At 49.4% G+C, this 25238-nt stretch overlaps 1 protein-coding gene across 24 annotated transcripts in view; it reads right to left on the minus strand.

Annotated features, from left to right (window-relative positions):
• LOC138916669 (liprin-alpha-1-like) overlaps positions 1–25238 on the minus strand; it is a 105927-nt gene that overhangs the window by 72364 nt on the left and 8325 nt on the right. For 4 of the 24 annotated variants that reach the window (XM_070229792.1, XM_070229791.1, XM_070229790.1 and 1 more), the window contains exon 1: positions 12940–13308. The exons of 15 other annotated variants lie outside the window; for them this stretch is intronic. In XM_070229792.1, coding sequence (XP_070085893.1) covers positions 12940–12993 — 54 coding nt within the window. In that variant the 5' untranslated portion in view covers positions 12994–13308. Of the gene's footprint in view, positions 1–12939; positions 13309–23781; positions 23954–25238 lie in introns of those variants that run through there. 5 more of the 24 variants (XM_070229795.1, XM_070229794.1, XM_070229793.1 and 2 more) reach the window with 4 other exon arrangements.

Below are 25238 nucleotides of genomic sequence, written 5' to 3' on the forward strand. Positions count from 1 at the left end.
CAATGTGAAATATGAATGCACACGTATATTTCAAAACAATCTGAAATATTAGTGTGAAAGTATATTTCAGAAGCATAACATTTCAGTGCATAATAACAGCGAAATACTCACAGGCAAAAACATTCTGATTAAATTTTTCAAACGGAGCCTGAGCGGCAGGGGAGAATCAAACCAATGAAATAAAAAATCAAGGGCAGAAATATTTATTCAAATAGGAATGAGTGCCTTCTGGAATCTTCTAGGTAGGTTTTTTTTTTTAAACATTACTTTTTTACAAAAGACGACTACCTTAAAGAGTTTCAGATAAATTAACAACACTAGATAATAATAAAATGAAAACACAATATGAAGCATATTAATGTCCAGTTTATATTCACACCATGTTTCAAACTTTCCAGTAAAGCAAGTATGTGATTTTTGGCGCTGCTCGTGCTTACTGGAGTATAAAATAGTTTTCATTTTCGAATACTTCCTTTCATAGATCTATGCACGTGCCAAAAAACCACTGAATCATAAAGAAACTGTCTTTAAAGTATGAGACCAGAAACTGCCTGCCTGACCTTGACAGCCTAAAGCCATCATTAGGAGCAGCGTAAAATCCACATTTCCACGGAGATGTTTTGGCCATCACAAACTTTTACAAAACAGGGATAGCAGCAGCAATGGAAGGATGCTCAGGACAGAGCTCTTTGTCACACCAACTTTTAAAACTTTGTTTTTTACAAATGGTAATAAAGGTATCCATGGAGGCCTCCCTTCCAGCCCTGGTGGCTCTTCAACTCGGCAGGCAGCTGAAGGCAGACGCTCCCCGTTTATCCCGAGGTTCGACGCGCGGAGAATCCAGTGAGACACGCATTCCCTCTAGTGCCTCTCCAGCAGGGACACGGCCTGAGGACGGCCGGCCGGCTCGCAGCGTCCTCCTCCTCTCACAGCCGCACTGACACAAAAGCCGTAACGTATTTATTCTTCTCCTACCGATGGACACTTACGACTGTGCTTCCGATCTTTAGCTCTGACAAACAGCATGGCAACAAATAACCTTGTACATGTATCATTCTGCACGTGTGCCAAGTGCATCTGCAGGATAAAACCTTAGAACTTCTGAGTCAAAGGTCAGTTGCAATTTTAATAGCTACTGCTAAATTATTCCTCCTGGGCCAGCAGCTTATGAAACACCTGTTTCCTGTAGCTCTGCCACCCTGGTGTGTTATTAAACTTTAGGGCCCACTTTCTTTTTTGGATCCATCTTCCATTCCCTGTCGCCCATCAAATAGGGGGTCTCCAAAATCTTCTCATATGACAGGGACTGAACGCATGCCTGGGCATTTGGTGAGAGTTCCAGAGGCAATATGTTCTTCGTGACCCTCCGTCACTCCCCTGGCCCTCTCATGACCAAGGGAACTCTTCTGACATTTCACCTGCAAAGAAGGCTCAGCTCGTATGCGAGACTGTTGTACTTGCCCAGGTCTCTACTTGACAATCTGTGATACGAAAGGCACGTTGTCCTTATTTCAGTCACGGTTATTCATTTTTCTCGGATCAAATACAATTGAGATTGGTCTGTGTTTACTTATCCTAACACACTTTTATGGAGTGGCCACCTCTTCTTTCACATTTCTCTATTTTTCTATGGAATGGCTTCTGATCATCTTCTCTTAAACTCATTCATCAGCAGAAGGTACAAACATCTGACTTGCGTCTTCGGTGCAGTCGTGCCCAAACATTTACAGAATGAAATGTTTCACCGTAAACTAACTTTTTAAATTTACTTTATTTTATAATTAGGATATTGTACTGATTTTTTAAAATTATGTACAAAAAGGAGGTACTGGATTGCTCTGAGGGACAGACCCAGAAATGGACCTGCTGGCTCCAAGACCTATGGAATTGAATTCTCAACGTTTCTAATGTTATAAATTGCAGTGTACTAAATAAAGATTAGTTTTACTGTTTTTGTCATTTCCTCATACATTTATAATTTAAGAGAGTTTGCAATGTCTTGAAAAAAACGTAACAATCACAAACACAATCGTCTCCATCAATGATTAAGATTGCTTTGTAGCGGGCCAGCTGCATGGTCATTTTTATAGTCCCATGCAAAGTGAGGACTGTCTTACTACTTTTTAGAAGATAAAACATTATTTGCAAAAATAATGTTTTATTTCACTGCAATTTCTCTATGTAGAATCTTTGCCCTTTCTTTTTGGCCAGGAAGACTGCCCCCGAGCTAACATCTGTTGCCAATTTTCCTCTACTTGGCATGTGGGTTGCTGGCACAGCATGGCTGACGAGTGGAGTAGGTCTGTGCCCAGGAGCCAAACCCGAAACCCAGGCCACTGAAGTGCAGTGCACCGAACTTAACCACACCAGGGGGCTGGCCCCAAATCTTTGCCTTTTTTAACCTCCCATGGCAATAAAGGACAGATTAAAATATTACGCTATTACATAACAGTAGAAATAATCACAAACCTGTGATTATTCAGCTTGACACCCCAGTTATGAAGCTTATGTAAACATCACATACATAGTCTGTGTGCCTAAACACAAGGCGACTTCAAGGGGCCAGCCCCCCATTTCCCTACGAAGACGCTGCCCGAAAGCTTGGCCACGTTAACACACCCTTCCAGGAAAGTAGAGCACCAGCCGACTCTGACTCCGACTCAGCCCCACAAATTTATTACAGTAAACAGGCAGACAAAAGTGTTCGTGCCAGCTGCACGCTAAGTTACCACATCGAACATGCTTACTCTGCACTTACATCACCAGGCTTTAAAACATCTCCGCGAGACCCTTAAACTATGTTTCCTAGTCTTCCTTGCTTGACAACAGCAGCTCATCTTTTAGTGAGCCCTTGGAGACTCATCTGACAGCATCTACCACGAGGGAGTCCCTCCGTTAGGACGCTCCACCTGCGAGTCACTGCTCTGTCACTCACACTCCGCCACGTTCCAGAACCACTGGTGGTCCCACCTTAGCATGTGGTGGTATCCCTCCCGGCAATGATGGCTCCACCAAAACACGGAGCCAATAAAGGCATGGAAGTGATGGAGGGTGCCAGTGTTCCAGGCATCCTGAACCTGAGAGGGGAGGACAGTAACCTGATTAAGGCCCCCGCTCCTCTAGTAAAATGACGTCATACTGGTCTCCCCAGCCCCTCTCAGGAACAGCTTTAGAGTTCACAGGTTAGCAATTCTCCTGAAAAGTCCTAGGGTGTGAGCAAGGTTTCCCCGATTCAGTTACTATTTTAGCATTTTTCAGGCTTGTCAGTAGTTCACACTAGCACTTCAATTCTGCAAAGAAAGCCACAATCCACTCTTTTGCGTGTGATGAAGCACTCTGTGAAGTTATTTCATGACCTTTATTACATGAGGACGTCCGAGATGTGGAAGAGCGTTTGGACACCACCCCCTAGGCCTTCATAGGTACCACCGAGCACAACGGCACAGAAAGGGATCTAAGACAGGACCTGCTCTGTCACACTTTGAGACTCCACTACTGACGGGAACAGAAATGTCAAACAAGACCCCCGCGGGTACTATTCAACAGCCCCACTCTGACGGCAACTGGGTCCCCGCACACTGCACCTCACTGCCCTAGAGCCACCCGCAATTCCCAAGGCAGGCAGGGAACGAGCACGGAGAAGCTGGGCCAGCACTGCAACACATACGGGGAGACCACACCTCGAAGCTCCAGCTGAGCGCACAGGACACCGAGGACAAGCGAGCAGCCTGCTCTCCTTTCCGTCTCTGACGAGTGTTTTGGACACACGGGACAGAAGGGCATCTCGGGCTGAGGCAGGGGTCTCGACATCAGCCGTGCCTGAAAGTTCTCCATGCGGGATTCCTCCCGCGGCTCCATCACGCCGGGTCAGCAGAAACACAAGTTCAGAAGGAGCACCTACGGCTACCTGAGGCTACACTGACAGCAGCTCCTCCCCGCCTGCTAACAAGTCAAAGAAACACAGCAGCTGCGGCGTGCAAGGCCACGCAGCCTCGGCTGACAGTAGTGAGGACAGGTGAGCCCGAAGACGCTGTCGACCCCCTCTCCTGCAGTGTCCACAGCAGGAGTGACAACGGCCCCCGGAGCACACACAGCTGGCTGGCGGATCTCAGGTAAGGGTGCAGCGTCAACAAAGGCGGCCTCTCGGCACCTGCAGGGCCCCCATCACGCTGCCCCACCAGAGCGCTCTCGGAGAACTGACTCCAGCCCTCGGGGACCGCCCTGCCGTGAGCTCACACCCTCGGTGCCTTTCTGTTCCTCTGTCGACCCTTCTCCTCCCACCCGGCGTGCCTGGCACACCACACCCCTCCGCAGCAAACCACCCGACACGCAGCAGGCCCGCCCAGCCGGCCCACAACTGCGCCCTCTGCTCGTGCTCGCGGGCCCGTGGCAGCTCCTCCTTCCCAATGCCGCCCCAGCCCCGCGCCTCCCGCATGCCCAACACGACGTCGCAGCCGGAGCTCAACCCTGCCGCTCTGTACAGGCTCCGCCGGCCCCTGAGAAAGACAGCACCTGTCCCTTCCGTGCAGCACCACACTCACACGAGTCTGCTCGAGGGAAAGAACTGCTCCCCTCACTGTTTCAAAATCCCCAGCCCGGGCGAACAATGTAGTGTTCAAACAACAGGTCCCCGTGGATCTGAACCAGCAACGACTACGTCTGACTGTGAATATTACCGCGTTGTAACCTTCTTAAACTGTCATGGCTCCGTGTATTCACGTCTTGCAAACCAGTCTCACACGAGCCTTATATTATAACCAGTTTTACCTACCCTCTAACTTAACAAGAAGGGCGTCTCAGAAAGAACCAAAGGTCTAAGTACAAAACTGGAACGGAAGCTACTTTATTAGGGATTTCCTCTCGAGGCTCCAGCAAGCTCAGGAGACAGCAATACCAGCTGGAGAAGGAGCAGCCCTATTAATCTGGACAATTTACTGAACAAAAAAGTTGGGAGGCACGATGCTAAGTACTCCTAAGACACAAATATTCATTGTAATAACTTTATACGTGCTTAATGCTTGACTGGTTTTCAAAATATTTTCCAGTATTTATCACATAAAAGTAGATGTCACATACGACAGGAAGGCATACATAATTAGCTCACTTCACAGACTGGAAGACAGGCCCGGGCAGGTTAGTGACCTACAAAGGTCACTTGGCTGATAAGCAGCTCGGGACTCAGAGCTCAAGACGATGTCATCTTCAGGGGGAGATCCCACGGTGAGCACCCAAACCAAGCCCCCGCAGGCTGTACGCCCTCCCAGTCACCCGAGTCGGGGTTACGGGGTCTGCAGACAGACACCTCGCATCTAATGAAGGCCCATCTTCTGCAGGGTACAGCGGTGGATGCTTTATTTTAGTTCTCACTAAATCTGCCTATAATATTGGGAAATAAATAGTATCTCTACTTTACAGACGACAAAACGGTCTCAGAAGTGAAATATCTTGGCCAAGATCAGAAAGTTAGTAAGCAGAGGATCCAAGATTTGACACGGGTGTGGAGGGGGAGGTAGAGGAGGAGGGGAGGGTGGGAAAGAAGAGGAAGCCACTCAGCAGTCAGTGAAAAAGCAGACTGTTCCACGCTCACCCAGCAAGCCCACCGCCATCATCCCATGGGGAGAAAGAGGCTGGCCACACGCCCCACAGGAGATCTTTTTGTGATTTCTTTTGCCCCCTCAAGAATGACCTTGATCCTACTCTTTCATCTGCGTTTTTCTTAAAGCTGGTGGCATTTTGAAAAACTGGAGAAAAGATAAAAGGAATCACAGTAAAACCAGCCCCAAGCACCAAATCTGTCGTCTCCTAGAGATGGGAGCGACTCTGAATCCCAGTAGGAATCGGAGTTGGTCCGAGCAGACCTCACAGGGGTGACCTCGGCCTGGAGAGGCAGCTGGGGTCTGATGAAAGCGAGGAGAGGGAGAGGCAGTACCCGAGCAGGGAATCGCGCAGGACGAGGCGTCAGGGAAGGGGAGCAGAGTGAGCAGACTGGTTGGGCAGAGTGAAGGGGCATTTACAGAGGGAAAGATGTGGGAAAGGTGAATAAAGCCAGAACACGGAGCCATGAATGCCAAACTGCCAAACACCTGCTGCCATGGATAGGCCCTGCCAAAACCTTCTCATGCCAGAGGTCTGGGTTACCCTGGGAGCTAGGTGGCCTGGAAAGGAAGAAAGCACAAGCAAAGCCACCTCATGTAGACACCAAGGCCCCACGAACGGCCCAAGCTAGCGCACCAGAGCACAAAGGAAAACAGAAACGACGTGAGAGCAGAAAACACGGGACAGAGCTGCGGACTGGCCCAGCAGGATGAGCGAGGAAGGGCAGAGGAGGCGCGTGAAGTGGGGAGGGAGGCGGGGAGATTCGAGGCTGACCAAGGAGGAAGGCGGAGCAGGACCCTGGACTGAGACACAGCAGGACGTCTACGGGCCGTCTAAGGGATATGGCAAAACTCGGGGCTGGGCATGCAGGAGCATCCCAAATGTGGAGCTCCAGACAGAAACGTGGCGATCATCTTCAAAAAGGGGACGGGTGACCCCACAGAGACGAAGGAATCTCCAAGATGACGACTAGAGCAGAGGGAGCAGAGGGCTAGGATTTAACGTATTTCCTAGTCAGTGGCACAAAACTTTCGTTCAAATGAAAATAATTACCCAAGAATGTGTGGATAGCAAGTGCTTCCTTTCCCTCCGTCCTTCCCGCAGAGGTTTTCCAACTGGAACGAACCTAATGCCCGCCAGCGAGCGCAGCAAACAGAACCACGGAGACCCGAGCACAGGCGGTTCAGGAGCTCCCTGGAAATTAAATTACTGGCAATGCTTAAAGTTACTGCAAATTAGCACTACGTGTGTCACTATCTCTTTACACGGCATTACTATAAAACTTCCCACCAGAGGCTCTTCAGACGAATTTACAACTGAAGGAACACCGGCAGCGTTTCAAAGCACAGAGAAACCCGCATCCCGAGTCCCAGACACGGTGGGCAGCGACGCCCTGCCCTCCACAGCTCGTGGGTTTCCAGGCCAGGCGGGGGCACGGGCTCGCAGCCTGGAAGCCGCGGAAAGAGCGGCTACTGTATTAACGCTTCCAGGTCTGCTGGAAACAGCTCCCTTCCCGCAGCGCCCAGCCCTGTGGACACAGTTGGGGAACATGAAGGGGAACGAACTGGACGTTAAGGGTTTGTACAAACTACGCAGAACCTATAATCAGGAATCTGCTTCCACACAATCTCTTAGTTCATCGTCAAACTTCGTTAGGAACAACTATTTCTATGGTTTGCACAAGAAAACAACCTCGGAATGCACATTCTCTCCAACTTAAACCCTTTATTCTAACCACCTACTACTTTGTCCTGCATGGGACTTTCTCCCACTCTGGTGACTGTCAGGCACCCACCATACACACATCAAAAAGACACGCTGTCCAGTTTGTGAAACTGTCTCACAGAAATGGAGTCAAGATCATCAGGAAGGAGAATAAAAGTAACAAACGGGGGGTGGGGGGGGGCGGTATATAACTCCAAATCCCTAATCCCCGGGTTTATTTAACACGTGTTCTCTTCCCTTCTCGGGGAAGTCAGGGCAGGGGAAGGGGAGGCGGCAGTTGGCCCTGATAATCCCAGCCAGGAGGAGCGTTCCAGCTGCCATGTAAGTAACACTAAACTGCCTTCTCCAGCTGCAGAGGCACAGCTGCAGTGATTTCAGGCACGCTGTCACAATTTGTCACCTGTTTTGGCTGCCCGGCCTCTGAGCCCCTCCCCAGGCCTGGGAACAGCACCGGGCCAGAGGAGCTGAGAGCCCCAGGCACTTACTCTCCCGGCCTCTCCTGCATTTGGGGCAGCACAGGACGGCCCCAGGCCTGCCAATCTCAGACTTGAGACAAGAAGCGAGCAGTGTGCAGAGGCATCCTTTAATCGCGGGCCCCGCCGGGCAAGGATGCGGCAGGGGGGCAGCACTGGACCGAGGCACGCCTGGTGAGGATGCGGCAGGGGGGGCAGCACTGGACCGAGGCAAGCCTGGTGAGGATGCGGCGGGGGGCAGCACTGGACCGAGGTACGCCAGCTCAGGATGCGGCAGGGGGGCAGCACTGGACCAAGGCATGCCTGGTGAGGATGCGGGAGGGGGGCAGCACTGGACCGCAACACACCCGGGGGGCCCTGCAGAGCTCTTCTCCCACCCTCCCATCGACGCAGGGAACCAAAGGCCTTAGAACAATTTATTTCTCTGCACGGATCACCAGGCAGCTTGTCGCTAAGCCCCCTGACTCAGCAAGTTTATTTTACTCATTACTTGTATTCTCACAATGTAGAACTTCACCCATCTTTCTCTACGAAAAGTATGAACGCACAGTAAAAACACCACCGCCTTTCAGATAAAATACCCCACACTGTGGACATACAGGGTGGAGAGAGAGACTGTCACTCCGTCCACCACACATTTGCATACCGTTTGCACTTTTTCTTCGTCATTCTCCTTTTTTCCCTATTGGTCACGGTTAACTGTGGGAGTCAGAGGGAAGCACTCTTCACCATAACCAATCTCCACACTCATTCGCTACCGGCCTCTGAAGGGGCTCCCAAACCTCTCCGTGCCTCAATTCCTTCACTGTCAGACAGGCTGCGGAACAGTCCCCTGCCTTCCAGCACTATTTATAGTAGAAAGAATGCTCTACAGTACTGTTATGAGACTCAGGGAGATAACTCACAGAAAGAGGCTTAGAAGCAATAAATGCTGGCTATTATCTCATTTAATCCCCCAAACATCTGTCTACCCAGCCCTTGGACAGACAGTGCCTAACACACGGCAGACAATCAATATTTGCTGAAGCAAAACCGACAGTTACCGTCCCTAACTGACGGATGAGAACTCCGAAGGCTCAGAGACGAGGTAACTGACGCAGGGAACTCGGCGAGGATGGGGCGCGAGTCCGCCGACTGCCCACCAGGCTGCTTCCTCCGAGCCTTGCCCACCGGGACCGAGGGAGACCGGGGGTCTACCTACAGAGACGGACGGCAGCACAGGAGACAGGGCGGCACACACCCACACACCTGCTGCCACTGTCCTCTGCAGTCAGTCTGTCCGCCGGAGGAGGGACAGGCACTCAGCACGTTGCGTAAAGCGCCTTCAAACAGCACGAAGAAGGAGACGCCAGCTGGCTGACGGTCTCCCTTCCGTGTGTATCTCTGCGGGAGCTACAGGAGCTGAGCCACAAAACAGCCAAGTAAAATTCTATACGGGACTTCTTTAACTCTGTGCATCAACTGCATTTCACACTCAGTCAAAAATGAAGTCTTTCATATTTTCATTTGCATGAAAATAACACATCAGACTATCCTAGAATTCATACTCAAGACTCTTCAAAATACCCTTGCCCTGCCACAGCTGTTTCTATTGCAGGGCGCGCAGGCTATCGCGACCTCACCTGTCACTCACGTTTTCCCCATGAACTATTTTTAAGGCGGGAGCAAGAGTGTGTCCTAGCTTCTTAGCAGCACCCCGGGATTTCCAGAGATGTTAAGGGCTCAGCGACATTGATTAGTCTTCTTCAGCATGGCGCTACACGAAATCAATTTCCATATTACTACTGGCAAAGGTTTAAAAATACATAGGCAGGAGGGATAATTACCCATTTGCAAAGCAGAAAAACTTGGAAATGCAAGATATGCTTCAAGCTCCCAGATTATTTTCAGAGAAAGAGGAAATTTCCTCCTCAGAATAAGAACGAGCCTCTGGAAGCCACAAAGAACTCCCTCGGTGGACCTTCCCTGCCCAGCGAACCGCGATCCAAGTCAGCAGAGCTCGGCCAAGAGCTTCCTTCCAGCCACAGGGAAAAACCTACCAAGTGGAAACATTTTGTCCGCTCTCTCATGAGCATTAGCAAGCGCCGACAAGGCTTTCCCTATGCTTCATTTCTGAGAGTGAAAGGGGCACGGCTGCTAATTGCCTGAGGATAAGAGGCAAAACCCAGGCCTACCCTCAGGCAAACCGGACCGTGGTCCCCCACCTAGAAGGCGTGAGTGGGACAGGGACGGGAGGAGCAAGACTTCCGACTATGCCTTTTTCTATACTTCTCGTTTTTGAATCACGTAAAAGCTTTATGTATTTGAAGAAAAATTAACTCCAGAAGAACAATGTAAACCCTAAACTTAAGAAGCAGCAGAAACAAATGAACTTTGCAACTTCCAACAGAAGGCCCGATTTGGGCAGGAACACCAACGGGCACTCCAACTGTTTATCAAATGTTGTGCGGTTATGTTACTTCACATTGCTTTGAAACCCATTATTCTAGCTATGTATTCTTAAGATAGGTTTATTCTAAGATCCAAAAGAACTACAAAGAAACTCTAAAACTTCACTCAACAGGATGATTATAACAATACGATATTAAAAGGTTTAAACTATTTTATGTGTATCATAGGATAAAAAAATTAAGGCTAATATCATTAGAAATCAAAACTGTCAGTCTAAGACAAGAAGTACAAAATAAGGGCCGGCCCCGGGGTCGAGTGGTTAAGTTCATGCGCTCCGCTTCGGGGGCCCAGGGTTTCACGGGTTCGGATCCTGGGAGCAGACATGGCACTGCTCGTCAGGCCACGCTGAGGCGGCATCCCACGTGCCACAACTAGAAGGACCTGCAACTGAGATATACAACTATGTATCGGGGGGTTGGGGGAGATCAAGCAGAAAAAAGAAAAAAGAAAAAAAGAAAGAAAGAAATTAAGGGGAAAAAACTAGGTTTAATTTGTAAAGGAAATACCAATATGAAATCCAGGTTTTTCTTTTTGTCAAGATTTTTCTCCAGCTCTGTCCCGAAAAGAACCTAGATGTGAACCTCTGTGACAGTGAGCACACCGAGCCCCCAGATACTGATTTCTAAACAGCATTTCCCCACCAAAAGGAACCAGGGCTCCTCAGAGGAACGACTGCAGATCTGAGGCAGGAGAAACACAAAGTGGGTCTGCGACAAATTCTGTGTCAGGAAACAACGGAGCATTCAAAGACTAACAGGGCCCTGGAGAAAGGACACAGGAGCCCAGCTGAGGGGACAATCTGAGTATCCAAAGGAATAATGATGATAACTGACTGCGATACACTGAATAAATACAAATGCAAGGGGCCACAGCAACTGAGAGAGAGAAAGAGAACAGAAAGGGATGCTCCTTACTGAAGAGGAGCAGCTAACAAATGAAGGAGGATTGAGTCAGAAAAATCACCACTGCGCAACCTCCAGTACAGGACCCGGTTCGGGCAGGAACACCAATGGGCACTCCGACTACTAGAAGGCCCCAGCTGACCAGGAAGGTCGCTGGGAATGGGCTCCCTGTCTGTGGCCCTCCGCAGACGCCCGAGGAAGCTCCGGGAGAGTCCAGCGTGGTCTGCAGTCACAGCCAGGGCCCGCTGCCCCACCTCCAACCACAAGAACGGGCCCACAGGAACTCATGTCCCTCCCGAGGTGATGCCAAAACCAGGGGGAAGGAGGTGAGGCTGGGAGGCAAAAGCGAGAGATGTTAAACCCATGAAGTGGGAATTACACATTATTTATGCTTTAAATGGTTTCTAAAAATAAATAGATGCTGGCATCTATTACTTTTCTAACTTGCTCAGGAATAAAGGATGTAAACACGCTAAGATGTTACGGTGAACATCCTTATGCCGAAAGTCCCCTCCAGAAAGCAACCATTTCTGGAGCAGAAGTAAAACTGCTCGGGCAGAATACGAGCACTTTTGAAGATCTTTATTCACAGGGCGAAACTGGTTCTCCAAAAGAGTTAGTTATCAAATTACTTAGCAGTCGTTAGCACGAAGAATCAGCAAGCAGAACACAGGGTGAGTAAAAAAGACCGCCTTCTCTGAGAACAGCATATTTACAAAGAAGTTTCCAGAAAACAACACATCTGCATGTGAGGAACTGCCCACAGCTCAGCGCGGCGGGTGCCAGACCACAGGGGGCCGGGGCGGGAGAGGCCACGGGAGCCAACCGCTCCTCGAATCACCCTGATGGAAAAAACGGTCCAGCTCTCGCCAGTGCACCTCAGAGGCGGGCTCCGACAGGACAGGCACACGCCTCAGGACCTGCAGACTGCAGGCTGAGGAAGAGGCGAAGCGGGCTCCCCGGTTTCTGAGCCCCTGGCTGGGGGGAGGCCACACTGCTCACAGGAGGAGGGACAGACGAGGGCAAAGGATGGTTGTGGCCGATGTTGAACTGAAGGAACCCAAAGACCGCCCAAACGGAGGTAGAGAGCGTGGCGCTGAGGCAGGTCTCTGCGAGACAGAGCAGAGGGCGTGGCTGAAAGTACAGGGATCACGGCCTCCCCAAGTCCGCCTGCACAGACACCCAGGACAAAACAGCCACGGCTGCAGCCACCGCACCGTCCACACATTTCACCTGCTCCAGCTGAACCCACACAGCCCTTCCGTCCTCCAGCTCTCCTTGCACAACTGAAACATACCTGGGTTATGCGCCCCTTACTACATCCTGACTCTTCGGCACCTAGAACAGTGCCTGCCCCGTAACAGGCACTCGGGAAGTATCTGAACACAGTGCTGTGCACGTGACAGGCGTACACACACAGCCGTTACACACCCGCCACTGAAACATTCTCTAGCTCTGCAACATCATACACATGCACACTGCTCTGCGCTCTGTGGGGTGGGCGATGTGAACGGGACTTTAGTGCTGGCCCAAAGCACTAACTTCACAGCTCAACCCAGGCATCAGGAGTGCCTTCTTGGACCAACGGTTCCTACTCCCCATCCGTTCTTGCCTCCAGCTCAACCCATTCTCCACACAGCACCAGCGTCATAAAAACCCACCCAAATCACCTCAACCCCTTCCTGAGAAGCCACAATACCCTGGGGCCCTCAGAAGTCCTTAAAAACAAAACAAAAATCCCAGCTCTGCTGGGGAAGGCTCCACCTGACTCCCAACTCCCTGGTCCCCCTCACCTTGTTCGTCTTTTCCCTCCGCCTCCGGTCCAGGAACCTCCGCAACAGCTTCATGGCCTGACGCGGCCAAGTTGTTCCTTGCCCCTGGCCTTGGCCCCAGCAGGCCCAGCACCGGGAAAGCGCTCAGGCTGGCTCCGCTCAGCTTCAGATCTTGGCTCAAACGTGAGCCCTCCGAAAGGCCTTTGCTGGACCACGGTGTGCACACAGGCGGCCTGCCCACACACCGGGTCGTGTCTTTCCTCTTAACTACTTCCTCCTGTCAGGGTGCGCTCACAACCTGTACTGATCGTGAGAAAGGATCCGCTCTGTCAGCTCTCTGAGGACTGCGATCCTGTGTGCCTCCACCACTGTCTCCCAGGAGCACGGAACCTGGAACCCGGAACCAGATATAGTCACAGAGGGGCTGGGGGTGGCGCTGGCTCCTGCAGACGATTAAAGGGACAGAAACAGGAAGACAAGAAGGCAGAGCTGGGGGCCGGCCCGGTGGCACAGTGGTTAAGTTCACACTCTTCACTTGGGCGGCGTGGGGTTTGCTGGTTCGGACCCCGAGGGCGGACCTGCACACCACTTGTCAGGCCAGGCTGCGGCAGGCATCCCACACATAAAGCAGAGGAATTATGGGCACGGATGTTAGCTCAGGGCCAGTCTTCCTCAGCAAAAAGAAGAGGATTCACAAAAAGAAAAAAAGAAGGCGGGGCCAGCCCCGTGGCACGGCACTTAGGTTTGCACGTTCCGCTTCTCTGCGGCCCAGGGTTCGCCAGTTCGGAACCCGGGTGCGGACATGGCACCGCTTGGCATGCCATGCTGTGGTAGGCATCCCACATATAAAGTAGAGGAAGATGGGCATGGATGTTAGCTCAGGGCCAGTCTTCCTCAGCAAAAACAGGAGGACTGGCAGTAGTTAGCTCAGGGCTAATCTTCCTCAAAAAAGAAAAGAAGGCAGGGCTGCTTTCAAAGAGATGGCAAGTTGAGTGTGTAGAAAAGAGAGAAGATGCAAATAGTCCAATACTACTTTGAAGGGATATATTTAACTGTTTCATAAACCAAACACAACAGAAATAAGCCTGATTTTCTGGGGGGTCTGCCACCTCCTCCTCCAAGAGCAGCAGTCAGTAACGGCCACCAGAGGGGCACTATCTAAACTGAAGGGGACGTCTAGAATGGACCCTCAGTCAGCAGTCACTGAGCTAGTCTCACCTCATGCGGACTACGAGGTCAATTCTCCCTCATTTACTCACCAGCTTAAGCCCAGCAAGGGCTTGAGGAAGCCTTGCTAAGAGCACTCAGGATGAAACGACAGGGGCGCGCCGCACCCCACTGGAGATTAGAGCAGTCCCCGGGAGAAGCCTGGGTTCCTCCACCAGAGCCTCTCCACTTGGCACCTGCTTCCTGAATAGTAGTAACTCCTCGTTGTGGGGGCCGCACTGCAGAATGTGTAGGAGCACCCCTGCCCCTAGCTGTGACAACCAGAACACCCCAGACACTGCCCAGTGTCTGCACCTTCCTCTGTCACCCCAACCACCCGAGCTGTCCCCTGCATCATCTTTCGTCCTTTCTCCTCCTGCCGACCGGGCTGCACCTGCACCTTCTTCCTTTCCAGCCCCCAGCACACCTCATACCGCTACCAGTTTAGCCTCGACCTGTGCTCTGACAACCAACACACCCGACACAGGTCGACTCAGGCGTCACGAGGTCGTGGCTTTAAGACCTTACTCCCGAGGGCGTTCTGAGTCCTACAGACACGCCCCGTCTCAGGCATTGGTGGACTCTGGGGGACCCACAACTGGGGTCCCACCCACAATTCAACCCAAATAGATTCTCTTTTCTCAGTCTTACATACTGGAGCTCTCTGAGTGAGACGTCTTATTAAAATCTCATTCGGTGCTTTCAAAAACACCGTAAAATCACTGCACTAGATTTCAAGAACAAAATCTGCATTTTCAACTTTAAAATGAAACCGGAGGGAAGCTTAAAAGCAGTAATTTGTTTAAACACTCAAAGTGAAGACTCACATGTGATCAATTCACAGAATGTCACTTAACCCCTTCCAACTCTTAAGCCTTCTCCTCTGCCACTGCCAGCCTGTCATCACAGAGCCTGCCCTGGGCTGGCTCAGGGCAAGGGGAAGAGGAGGGAGCAGTGCCAGGATGGAGCGTCCACGCAGCAGCTGAGAGAGGAGCCAGGAGTGGAGGTGCTGCCTGTGTGTCCTGGTGGGGTGGGCCACCTGCTCCGTCTTTCCCTGTGTATGTGGCTGGGCCAGGGCAAACGGGATGCTGAATAGAAAAAGAACAGGGGGTACTAAGCAAGGACTAGTGGGTTTAGGTTGCTCTCATAACAATAACGATCACTATACTTACTAGGACTCTGACATCTTGCTTCAGATGGAGAGGGAACACCGATTTGTTTGCCCACGTCCAGCTACATACACGAACAGCCTGCAGGAGATCCACTCACCAACAACTAGAAAAGCTGGATACACTTTTAAGACTGTTTGAAGGCATCAAGGAGATACTGAGGCAGCCAACTGGAGGGGCAAAGATTCCAAACAAGAGGGCAGCCCACTGAGGCCAGTCTAACATTCCGAGAGCCACTCTCTCCCTCAGGGCATGGGACGATCAGGTGTTCCTCAGGGATTTGGGGAAATGCACCAATAAGCTGGGAAGAAAACAGCAGAAAGCCAAGCAGAAAGTACTGGCTAACAGAGCTCTGGAGAGTTCCATGGGGCTGGGAAGACAGAAATTCAAATACAGGCCTGACAAATCAGACGGGACTTAAGGCGCCAAGATCTCTGAGAAAAGGGAGGCAGAGAAAATGAGCCCAGCACTGTGCAAAAACTGCCTGAGAGGCTGAGCCTTCAGGAATCTCACTGTCTTCAGGTGACAAAAATTGGGCTTCAGGACCTGCCAAGGAGGAGGGGCCCCGGGAAACACTTCAGGCTTTCAGATGGAGACCCGGGGGCTACACCCTGGGTGAGAGGGCAGATGAAGGCAGCTTATAAGGACTGAGGCTTACAAAGACCGAATCCAGCCTAGAGTCGCTCAGAAGCTGGCTGAACGGAGAGTGTCTGTCCTCTGGGTGTGTGTCAGAGGAAGCGCTGAGGGAAGACAGCATCACCTAGAGTCTCCACAGGTTTTCATCCATAACGCCCAAGGTTCACTTAGAAAAATAACAACAAACAGGACCAAGAGAAAAAAGGAAAACAGAAATAGAAACAGACCCTGAGGTGACCCATACAGTGTAGTTATCAGATGCAGACTTCAACTGGTCAAAAATAGACTTGACAAAATGAAAATTTTCACCAAAGAATCAAAACAGATTCTAGAACTGAAAAATAGGGTAAGTGAAATTAAGAACCCAATCTATGGGTTTAAGCTCAGGTTGAACACAACTGAAGAGAGGATCAGTGAACCAGAAGACAGGTCAGTAAAAAACAGCCAGATAGAAGTCACAAGAAAAAAGTCTGGAAAATACAGAAGGAGCCCAAAAGACATGTAGGACACGGTAAAAGGTCTAATGTCCATATAAATGGGGACTCCCAAAGTGAGGAAAGACAGAACAGGGAGTAAGAAACATCTACAGACAATGGTCAAAACTTGTCTGAAAGTGATGAAGGAATCAAGCCATTGACTCAACAAAGAAAACCACACATTGGTTTTCAGCAGTCCTTCGGAGTGTGCCTAAGGCAAGAACAAAGTGTCAAAAGGAGCCAGACGAAAAAAGGCACCACCTTCAGTGGGACAACAGGAACACTGAGAGCTGACTTTTTAAGGACAGGGAAGGAAGCCAGACGACAATGGATTGGCATCTATAAAATGCCGAAAGAAAATAACCACCAACCTGGAATCCTATACCCAATAGAAAGTCAAGACAAAATATAGACTTTTCACTTCAAAAGTGAAGACAAAATATAGACTTTTCAGGAAACAAGAATGAGACAACTCATTGCCCACAGGCGTGAACTAAAAGGATTATGAAAGCAGTTCTTCAGGGAAAAGTAGTCTCTGACAGAAATACGAAAAAACAAGAGTGAAGAGCAACAGAAAGGGTCACTACGAGAATAAACCTTCATAAGCACTAACTGTGCAAAACGAGGATAATGCCAAAAATGTATCTAAAATTCAAAAGTATGATAATGACACAGGAGGCGGGAGGGAGTTCAGTGCAGTTCAAGTGTCAAAGGAAACAGCAGTGTCAGGAGGTAGTAAAAGCAGTAAATAAGGCTCAAATGTAAAATGCACCCTGTATCTAGGAATGTACACAGCCAACAACCTAAGAGAGAAGTACCGAACTAAACACCACGATACGTCTAACAGAAGGCCAGAGAGAAACACAGCACAGCATAGGTGGAACAAACAGAGAACAGATAGTAACATGGTACCTACAAACCAAAATACCAGCAATTATATTTAAATGGAGCAAACGCTCTAATTAAAAGATAAAAATCGTCAAATTGATTAAAATCAAACTAGCTGTATACTCTCCACAGAGGCACGCTTAAAAATACAAGATCACAGACAGGTGAAAGCAAAACATCCCCAGGCCAACGCTACCTAAGAGAACACCGATGTGGCAAAGATCACTATCAAATAAAGCAGCCTCGACAGCAAGAAGCCTGACTAACGAGGAGCATTTCACAATGATAAAAGTGCAATCCACCAAGAAGATAAAAACGCTAAATCTGAATGCACCTCACAACACGATCTCAAAAGACAGAAAAATTGATAGAAATAGAAAAGGAGAAACAACCAAAGCCAACATCACAGTGGGAGGCTTTAAGACACATCTCTCAGTAACTGATAGAAAAAACAGACCCAAAAAAAGTACGGGTGTAGGGGTCGGCCCAGTGGCGCAGCAGTCAAGTTCCCACGTCCCACTTCGGCGGCCCGGGGTTCGGCGGTTCAGATCCTGGCTGCAGACCTACACACTGCTCATCAAGCCATGCTGTGGCAGGCGCCCCACGTATAAAGTAGAGGGAGACGGGCACAGGTGTTAGCTCAGGGCCAGCCTTCTTCAGCAAAAAGAGGAGGACTGACGGTAGATGTTAGCTCAGGGCTAATCTTCCTCAAAAAAAACAAAGTAAGAGTGTAGAACTGGGCTGCCCAGTAAACAGTCACATGCAGCTATTAAGTACCTGAAATGTGCCTACTTCAAATTGAGACGTGTTGCAAGAATGCACACCCGATTTTAAAGACTTATCACAACAAAAAGAAGGCAAAATATTTCAGTAGTCTTTTCATGTTGATTACACATTGAAATTATAATATTTTGGATATTTAGGTTAAATAAAATACATTATCAAAATTAATTTCACCTATTTCTTTTTACTTTATGTAATGTGGCTACTAGAATCTAAATTATATGATTAACAAACTTGATCTACCTGGTATACATACAACACTGCATTCTCACCGATAAATAACATTTTCAAGGGCCCAAGGAACGTTTAACAAAAATGAATGTACGCTGGGCCATTAGGAAAGCTCGACTCATCTCAAAACGTTGAAATAATGCAGGGTGTACGTAGAGATTACAACAGACTGACAGTTTACGTCCCCCTAAAATTCGTCAGCCCCAAGGTGATGGTATCAGGAGGCGGGGACTCTGGGAGGTGATTAGTCTGGAGTTGAGAGAGCTCGCTCGCCCCCTCCGCCATGTGAGGACAGTGAGAGGCTGGCCGTCTACGAACCAGGAAGCGGCCCCTCACCAGCCACGGAATCTGCCGGTGCCTTGATCCGGGACTTCACAGCCTCCAGAACGATGCGAAATAAACTTCTGTTGTTCATAAACCAGTTAGTCTATGCATCTGATTATAGCAGCCCCAAAAGACCAAGACAGGGATCTTCATGCAAGGAAGGTAGAAACCAACAAAAAGCTAACCAGAGAATCCCCACAAACGTTGGGAAGTCAAGTGACATAATTCTTTAAAAACTTTATGAGTAAAAAAAGATACCACGATGAACATCAGAACATGTTTTCACACAAGAGAGAACGAAAATCTGGCTTTCAAAACTTGCGGGATGCAGCTAAAGGTGCACTTACAGGGCCAGCTGGAGCCTCACATACATAGACTGGAAAAGACGAAAGAGCCAAAATCAGTTAAGCATCTATCTCAAGAAACTAGAAAAAAGAACAGCAAACAGAACACAAAGCAAATGGAAGGAAAAAAGCATAAATTAACAAAATAGAGAACAAATACTAAACAGAAAAAAATCAATAAAGCCAAAAGCTGTCCTTTGAAAGGGCTACTACAATTCATAAGACTAGCAAGACCGATGAAGAAAAAGAGAAAAGGACAAATTACCAATATCAAAAATTTTTAAAAGGGGATATTACAAGAGATCTTGCACAAAATAAGGATATTATGAACCATATTACACTTAATAATCGGAAAGTTTGGGTGGCCTGAACAAATTCCTAGGAAAAAAGAGCATCTTACCCAAACAGACACAAGAAGAAATATAAAATCAGAAAAATCCTATTTCCACGTGAATAACTGAATCTGAAACTAAAAGCCTTCTCACAAAGAAAACCTTACACCAGCTGGTTTTGCTGGTCAATTCTTCCAAAACTGCAAGGAAGAAAACACCAGTCTCACAGGGGCTCTTCTGGGAATCAACAAGGAACGCTTTCCACCTTGTGTTAGGAGACGAGCATGAGCCAAACCTAACAAGGACAACACAAGACAGCAAAGTTACAGACCAAGCTCTCACAAACACAGACGCAACAATCTTAAAATATTAACAAACAGAATCCGGGGAAAGCAGAATACATCAAGGTCAGGTTGGGATTCTTCTAGAATTGCAAACTAAAAGGTAAATCACCACATAAAAGGAAAAAAACTGGACTGTCTCAAAAGATGCAGAAAATGCACTTAAGAAAATTTAATAATTTAATTCATGATTTAAAAAAACATTCAGCAAACTAATAGAGGAGAATTTGGATATTTCGATAAAAATATTTATGGAAAAGCTACAGCCAACATCAGATATAACAGTGAGATACCGAAAGCCTTCCCTCTGACACTGGGAGGGAGACGAGGATCCCTACCCTCACCACTTCTACTCAGCACTGTGCTGGAGGTCCCAGCCAGGCCAGCGAGGCAAGAAAAAGAAAAACGAGTACAGCACTTGGAAACAAAAAAGAAAAGAAACTGTCTCTTGCAGACATACTTGTGAACACCTACAAAATACAAGAAGAATTACTATTAGAAATAAATGGATTTAGCAAGTGAATACGCAAAAATCAATTCTATCACTATATAACAGTAATAAACAATTACATAATATATTTATAATAAAATAAGAAATGTGAAATATCTATGAATAAATGCAATTAAACATGTAGACGATATATATACAGAAAACTGTATACTATTAAGACAAATTAAAGAAGAGCTAAATAAATAGAAGGCTATATTGTGTTCATGGATTTTAAAACCCATGTTTTTTCCCTCCGAGGAAGACTAGCCCTGAGCTAACATCTGCTGCCAATCCTCCTCTTTTGGCTGAGGAAGACTGGCCCTGAGCTAACGTCCATGCCCATCTTCCTCCACTTTATACGTGGGACGCCTGCCACAGCACGGCTTGATAAGTGGTGCGCAGGTCCACAGCCGGGATCCAAACCTGCAAACCCTGGGCCGCCAAAGCAGAGCGCAAACTTAACCGCCGCACACCGCGTGGGCCCCTGTAAGACCAATATTAAGAAGCTGTCATTTCTCCCCACGCTAGTCTACAGATGAAACGCAATCTCAGTGAAAATCAGAGCACGTTTTCCGGGGAGAGGCGGCCACGCAGACTCTACATTTTAACCGAGGATGTAAAGGGTGAAGATTAGCCCAGCTAGCCTTGCACAAGAACGAGGCTGGGGGACTCAAATTACCAGATGCCAGGACAGGCTAAATCTACAGCAATTTACACAGCGTGCTGCTTGTGCAAAGACGACAGAAAGACCAACGGGGCAGAGCGGAGTCTAGATCCAGGCCCGTATATTTACGGTCACTTGCCTGATGACACAGACGACACTGTCGTGCACTGGGGAGAGGAGGGTCTGTTTAATAAATTATTCTCGGTCAACTGTATAGCATACACTTAAGGAAAAAAAAGGAACCTTGGCCGTTATCTCACACCACAAACAAAAATCACTTTCAGATGGATTACAGGTCTAAATGTGAAAGATAAAATCATAAAGCTTTTACAGGATAGTATCTTCATGATCTTTGTGATACTATCTTCCAATGAACACAAAGAGCATTCAATATTACTGAAAAGACTGATCCATCGGGCTAGATTACAATTAAAACTTCTGCTTATCAACACACCACTGAGAGCCAAAGGGCAAACATACACAAGAATGTAAAATAACCTGCCACACACACATGTACTCAGAATATATAACTTGTACTCAGAACATATGAAAAGAACTCCTTCAACTCAGTAAGAAACAACACAGAAAACCCAATCGAAAAACGGGCAAAGGACAAGCACTCACAAGAGAGGATCTCGAAACCGCCAACAGACACACACAAAGAGTCTGCTTCTGCGCGTCCCCGGCCACCGGGCAGCGGCCAGCCCACAGCACACTGAGCCTCCTCCACTCGGTGCCCACCGGACAGCCGCAACGAACGAGCTGACGACACCAAGCGCTGGGGAACGGCGGACGGCTCACACACGGCTGGCGGCAGCACCGCCACTTTGGGCAGTGTCTACTCAGGTTGGACAGACGCAGACCCTGGCCCTCTGCAGTGCCACTCCTGTGAACACCAACAGAAACGCATACATACCTGCACCAAAGAAACAAGCACGAATATGCAGGGCGGCGTTCGTCTGAACTAGGAACATCCAGAATACCCAAGAATGGCAGAAAGAATAAATGATGGTAAATTCAGAGACTGGGTTCCTGGGCAGCAGACAAGAAAGAACAAAGCTACGAGACAACGCGAGTGGATCCCACAAAGGTACTACTGAATGAAAGAACCAAGAAACCAAATGTACGTATAACTTTATTTCACTTAGACAGTCAAGCACACGGGAAAGTCATCAATGGTGGAAAGCCAAGACCACTGCCGGCTTTGGGGGACAGTTCCTGGGAGTGGGGACGAGGGGGCTTCTGGGAAGCTTGGCCATGTTTCACTCCTTAATGTAGGCGGTATATTACGAGAGTGTGTTCACTTAGTGAAAAAGTCACTGAGGTGCACACTTACGCTTGGGGAAATTCTCTGATGTATGCTACAGCTAAATCTTTTATAAGTACAGCATTACGTGCCAACATAAAGTGCCAGGAAGACAAATGCATTTAGTTAAGCACATGCCTCTCTGGTCACACTATTAGCCACGAAACATGAGACAAACGCCAGGAATCGGAAGGGTCCTGAAAGTGTTCACTCAGTGGTTCCTGCGTTTCTGAAACGCTGGGCTCAGGGACCACTGACGTCACCGCCTTCTCCACCCGGCGAGGCATTTCCAGGCTACAACACTGAGCAGTGGCTGGAAACAAACCACTGAGCGACCGGCTCCTCCGCCGGTGCGATGGCCTCCGCCGCTCCACACTGGACTGCACACACTCCTGTCCCTTCCCTGCGAGGGCCCCTGAGACCATTCTCTCAAAAACCACCTTATCAAATACGCGGTATCTGACACACACTTCAGTGTAAGTGCCCCAAATTACATGAAAACAAACACAGCTACAAAACCAAACAAACAAAACTACTGAAAAGATAAATACATGAAAATCCCAGTAAAACATAATTTGACCAATCCTTCTAAGCTGTGGTAATAAAATTTGACCTAAACGAACTTCGTAATTTATAAGATTCAGAGGACAAAAAACTTAATGATTCTCTAACCCAACAGAGAAGGAGCATTATAGCCCTGCATAGCGCGAATTAGATGTTAAAAAGGAAACCCAGGGCCTGGCCCCGTGGCCGAGTGGTTAAGTTCGCACGCTCCGCTGCAGGTGGCCCAGTGTTTCGTTAGTTCGAATCCTGGGCGTGGACATGGCACTGCTCATCAGACCACGCTGAGGCAGCGTCCCACATGCCACAACTAGAAGAACCCACAACAAAGAATACACAACTATGTACCGGGGAGCTTTGGGGAGAAAAAGAAAAAAATAAAATATTTAAAAAAAAAAAAAAAAAAAAAGGAAACCCAAATGTTTGGCTAATCAATCTTTCAGAAGGACTGACTAAGCCAAGAAGCGCATTAAGCTTGTCATTACTCATCTCCTAAGTCAGTGCTGCAGACCCATCACGAGAGTGTAAGTGTGCACCCACTCGGTCCACCTGAAAGCACCACAGAGGCACCTGTTATGAGCAAGTAAAATGGCACCAAGACAGCACAGAGGCCCCCGGAACCCACGTACCCTCCACTTTCCTAGGTGCCGCTTTCCTCCTTCACCTGCCATGACACCTCACTCAGCTCCCGAAGGAAAGGCTCTGACACCCTGGTCCCAACGCCAACACACCGGGACTAACAAGTTCAGTGTGACTCTAAGCTTTGTAACTCTCATCCGCCAAGGACAAAGTTCCAAAGGGGTCAACCTCCAGTCTTCCACCCCCTAAAACAGATTGGATTTACAAAACACAGGTGTTCTAATAAAGGTGGTGTGTAAAAATATTTTCTCTGTGAAATCCATCCTATTTGTCCACTAAATTTCATTAGGATATTGGAAATATATGATGAAACCCATGGGAAATACACATTTAGCGAGAAATGGCTTAAGACGACAGGTCAGAAGGCACCACACAGCGGGGGGCAGATCAGTCATCGGAGAAGGCAACTTTCACAGGGCAACTTAACAGGGGCACCCTCTGCCCGGGGAACACCACAGGGGCCCCCCCCGTACCTGCAGGATAGTGGCCCTGGGCCTCCGTGCTTTCACAGACGGCCTCTGGGGCGAAGGCCAGACCCTGCTGGCTATCGGCGTCCTGGTAGTCGGCGGCCTCGGTGCTGTACACGGGTTCCGGCTCGCTCACGGGGCCTCTGTAGCTCGGCTCGGCCTTGAACGAAGCCGCATCCTGGGGAAGAGCCAGGGAGACAGTTCACATGGGCCAGGCGGGTCGCTGCCACGGCCAAGGGAAACACACGGACCACTTCTCGGTCCAGCTGAGACCGAGCAAATGGACACGGAGAAGAGGAGGCAACACCTGCCGACGTGTGCAGACGGCTTCGATTCTAACCGTGCTAAGTGTGTTCAGAGGGACCACGTGGCACTTCTTCCTGAATAACCCCCATCCTCACCGCCCCCCAGCGCCCGCAAATCCTGCAGGAACTGGAACCCGCACGGCTGTCACGAGCTGAGCGCTTCTCAGGCTGTCGCCTGAGGCAGGTCTGGCCTGTTTCTTTTTCAGGTCCCAGCCCTCCGACGGCCACCCAGCAGCTTCACAATGTCACCCCATCACACGGCCAGAGCTGGCAAGGCCGCGGACGGCCGGGTTCTGTCCTAACCAAGTCCTCTGGCGGAGGGGCGGGAGGGAGGGAGCACCAGGTCACGTGCAGGAGGAAATCACCAACTCCCTGGTCACAAGCACCGGGACTTCCAAGCTCGAACCCAAGTCCTGAACTCCTGATCATCAACGGTGGCTTTCACCAGTGTTTCCAACGAGGGTCCTCCTGAAGGCGCCCTCGGGAGCCAGAGGCGGCGGGGCATGGGGAGAAGCTCCAGGAAGGGCCGGTGCTCAGGCACCAGCTCTCGATGGAGGGTGAGCAGCACAGTGCATGCTGCCTGGGAGAGGTACTATGAAGGCCACAGAGAGGGCACTCCACCTCCAGGCCAGGTACCAGGAGTCACTCAAGGGTTAAAGAGGGAGGGACAGAGCCAGAGGCTCCTTTTGGCAAGGTCCCCCTGGATTCAAAGGGAACGGACTGGAGGATTAAAGGCCAGGCCATGGTGTGGGGGCACGAGCTGGCTGCCCGCACCCTCAGCTTAGTCATGTGGGGGCACCGTGAGCAGGTGGGCGCTACGGCGGGCATCCCACACTGGCAGCACCCTATTCTCCTATCTTCCAGCAACGCCACCTCTGCCCCACCCAGCACAGGGTTCCAGCAGGGCTGCTGATCTAGGACCCACCTCCCATCCCTGCCAGGGACAGCATGCCATCTTGGCCTTCTCAAGAACCAACTGCTCAGTGACGGGCCAGTAGTGGAACATGATGGGGGGGGTGGCTCAAGGTCCCCGTTTTCCATTGGATTACGAATTATAAGGCCACATCCAACACACCCGCCCAGAAGTCCAGAAGGACACGGCCGCCACACAGAGGGAACAGCAACACAAGGAGATGACCCTGGTGGTGATGAGACTGT

This window comes from Equus caballus, chromosome 12, assembly GCF_041296265.1.
Source record: "Equus caballus isolate H_3958 breed thoroughbred chromosome 12, TB-T2T, whole genome shotgun sequence".
Classification (NCBI taxonomy): domain Eukaryota; kingdom Metazoa; phylum Chordata; class Mammalia; order Perissodactyla; family Equidae; genus Equus; species Equus caballus.